The sequence below is a fragment of the Mandrillus leucophaeus genome, unplaced genomic scaffold, assembly GCF_000951045.1.
Source record: "Mandrillus leucophaeus isolate KB7577 unplaced genomic scaffold, Mleu.le_1.0 Scaffold527, whole genome shotgun sequence".
NCBI lineage: Eukaryota > Metazoa > Chordata > Mammalia > Primates > Cercopithecidae > Mandrillus > Mandrillus leucophaeus.
Window position 1 is genome coordinate 47,068 of NW_012105664.1, and position 3,447 is coordinate 50,514.

General features: G+C 59.8%; 1 protein-coding gene across 1 annotated transcript in view; it reads right to left on the minus strand.

Annotated features, from left to right (window-relative positions):
* The window catches only part of SPATA31E1 (SPATA31 subfamily E, member 1), a 55,240-nt gene that overhangs the window by 27,723 nt on the left and 24,070 nt on the right, over nt 1-3,447 (minus strand). The window contains 4 exon segments of the mRNA XM_011996868.1: nt 4-280; nt 282-872; nt 874-2,491; nt 2,594-3,442. Coding sequence (XP_011852258.1) covers nt 4-280; nt 282-872; nt 874-2,491; nt 2,594-3,442 — 3,335 coding nt within the window.

The window sequence follows — 3,447 nt, forward strand, 5'->3', positions numbered from 1 at the left end:
GGCTTCATCAACCATGCAGTCCATAAACAGCCTTGCTGGGCCAGACCCCCAGCTCTGGACAGCATCTGCCCCAGGCTTGCCTTTCTCCAGGACGTCTTCCCACCTTGCACCTGTTTTCCTGGGGTGTAGACCCCGTGGATGGTGACCAATCTTTCTTCGGAAGTGGCTTTCTGGTGGCGTCTCTCCTTTCTCCGGCTGAGGCTGGTTGTATTTCCTTTCTTGTTTGTCTCCTATTTCCCTGGTGTGAGCAGAGTGGCTCCTCCCACTGGCTTCAGAGGTCCCTGCTCCCCTGGTCTGGGTCCCTGCGGGCCTCGCCCTTGTCCGCAGAGCCCAGCGTCTTCTGACTCTTCTGTGGGGCCTTTGCTTTCGGGTTCCCAGGCTCCCGCTGCCCTGGGCTGTCCCCTCCTTTCCATAGGAGGGCCCATGGCACCTGAGAAGCCGTCGTGTTCTTATTGGACACACTCTGGGAGGTGGACAGAGGGGCCTGAACGGGCAGCCTGTCTGCATTGGGGAGCATGTCCACGTGGCGGCCTGGAAGGCACAAATCTATGGCGCCATCCTGGAGGAGGACGCCCGAGGCACGGCCTGGCGGCTGCTCCACTGAATCCACCTGAACTAGGAGTGCAATCTCATTGACCACCTGCGCTTTCAGGCGCAGCTGCTCTGGATCCTGAGCAACACAGATTGTAGACCCTGAGGGGTTATCAGTGGTCCCCAGAGCCCCCGCGCTCCTCAGATCCACCTGAACGCTTCCTGAACTTGCCCTCACACTGGCTCCCATGGTGACGTCCCAAGCGGGGGGCTTCTCCTCCCCCACCCTCAGTGCCTCCAAGGCGTCTTCGGCCCTTGCCCACTGGGACCCTATGCTGAGCTTGCAGGGCTCTGCTACTACACACGTCTCCTGGGGACATGCTCTCACTCTCAAACCTTGCCTCGTTCCCAGGCATTTCTGAACCCATACTCCCCTCTAGTCTGGGTTTGGGTTTCCCGGATGCCAGGACAGTCCTGCTCTGCCAGGTTCTGCCCACAAGGCTGCATGTGGGGGGCTGAGAAAACCCCCTGTCCTCATGTCGACTTGGAAAGGCCTCTGATCGCCCATGGGTGTCAGCTGACTGGGACCCTCTCAGGGGCCTCTAGGCTTCCTCCTGCTCAGGTGCTGCGGAAGCGAGAGCGCCACTCACCGTCAGGACTGACTTGCTTCTTGTTCTGTTGTCTCCCGGACCGTTCTGAGGACGTTTTCCCAGGAGAATGGGAACGTTGGCTGCAGATTCGTCCCGAGATTCCCAGGAGGCCCAGGGGGGAAAGGTGGATTGTGGGAAGGGCGGGGCCTGAGCCTCACCTGACCAGACATTTATGGGCTCCAGGGACTGGAGGTCTGGACCCCACCTGTGTCTCACACGGAACCTTAGAAGATGCACTTCCAGCATCTGCTGGGTGCATGGCTGGAGGAAGGAAAGCTCCCGGGAGGTGTTCGCGTGGGCTTTCCCACCCCTCCAGGATGCCAGCTTCCCGGGTTTCCTGTGGGCGTCAGACTGGGGAACAGCACATTTGACCATGAGCCAGGAGTGACGCACAGGCACGGGGATCCAGCCCTCTTTGATCTCCCCCACCTTCCTGGCCAGGTGGATTTGCAGCTTGTTTTCCAGATGCTTCTTGTCTGGGTCCCTGGGTGCAGAATTTACTGATTGGTACTTCCAGGGCCTCCACATGTCACCTTCCGCCTCCTCCTTGTCTTCCTCCAGAAACTTCACTGAGGTCCTTCCTGAGCCTCGATCCCGGCTTGGGTCTGGCCCTGGTTTGGACCGTAAGCACCCTTTCCCAGAGAACCTTCCGGAGCTCCTGAACCCGGTCTTCTGCACATCCTTCCTGCCCTTCCCTGCAAATCCAGAAGCCTGGGAGGGCAAAAGGGCCTCCTGCGTGTCTTCTGCCCGACTCTGGGGCCTCCCTGGGAATTCCCCCTCAGGCGGCGGCAGGTCCCCAGATGCCCGGAATCTGCTGGGAGGGCCACAGGACTGCTCCTGGTGGATGGCACTCCTTCCTTGCCACCGGTGCTCTGGGAGCTCAGGGCTGGTGGCAACCCCGGGAAGGATGGGGGCTGACTTGGGGCTCCAGGAGGCTGGCCTCTCCTGGGGGAGGTGGGCAGTGGGCTGGCTCAGGACAGCCGGAGACTTTTGGAGGAGAGAGGGCAAAACCCTCTTCCACTTTGGTCGCTTCTTCAAGGTCCATTCAAGATTCTCCTTTCCAGCGGGGATGACAGACTCTGTCTTCTCCTGGGTTGTTGGGTAAGATGCCCCACAGTCCCTAATATGGGGTGGAGAAGAGCACGGTAGGCTTGGGACAGGGGGTGAGAGGTGGGCCTGGGTCTGGATCCCAGCCAAAAGCGGCGGCTGGGACTGGGGCCAGGCTGGAGTGAAAGGTTGGGGCTGGGCCATGTGGTGGGGCTGGGGCGGTGCCTGCGAAAGCTGTGAGGATGCCTCAACCTCAGGTTCACCTGGAAGAGAAGTGGAGGCTTCATCCAATGATACAGAGTGTGCATTCTGTGAGGAAGGTGGTGCCTGGGAAATCTCTGAGGATACCTCGACCTCAGGTTCACCTGGAAGAGAAGTGGAGGCTTCATCCAATGATACGGAGTGCGCATTCTGTGAGGAAGGCTTGCTAGAAACCCAGGCTGTGGCTACCAGGGACTCGCTGTTGAAAGATGGGAGGTTCCAGAAAAGCTGGCTGCATTTCTGCTGCAAGTGGTTCCCCACGGCTGTGGCGTCAGAGACTTGCTGAGGACGGGGCAGCTGCTGTGGTTCAGTTGACACGTTCCAGAAGGGATCTAAAGTCGTGATGTCCCACTCCTTCCCCAGTGATGTCATCTGCGGGTGGTTGGCCCGTTCCCTTTCTTTCCCCTGCCACATCTTCATCAGTGCTCTCTTGGCAATGAGAGCCTCCAGCAGCTTCTGCACGTCAGGGTGGATGAATGTGCAGACACCTACCTCCACGTGCCTGGGTGTGGGGTCTCCCCAGAAGGAAGCCTCTAGGGGCTGGTCGGGAAGATGCTGTGGCTGGGATTTGCCAGGTGAACAGGTGGAGAGGCCCCAGGTGGTGGCAGCCTCCCTCCAGCAATAGAGTTCCTGGATGGGATCGCTGGAGCACCCAAGGTCAGAGATCACCCTGGTTGGAGAAGGCAGTAACTGGCTGTGTAGAGGGGAGCTCTTGGGGACGGGGCGTGTTGTGGAGCCACACTGAAGTCCAGCCAGGCTGGAGTCGGGTGGAGGTAGAGAGGTCAGGGGACCATGCGGCTGTGGTGAAGGAGGAAAAACCACATGTGGCCGGGATGCAGGGTGTTTTAGGGGAAGCAAGGGCTCTGGAGGCCCGGAGGCACTCAGGGTTGAGTGTGGTCCAAAAGGCTCTGAGAAGGTCATCGGACCTGGTGACTGGGTGGAGGCCAGAGGAGCTGGG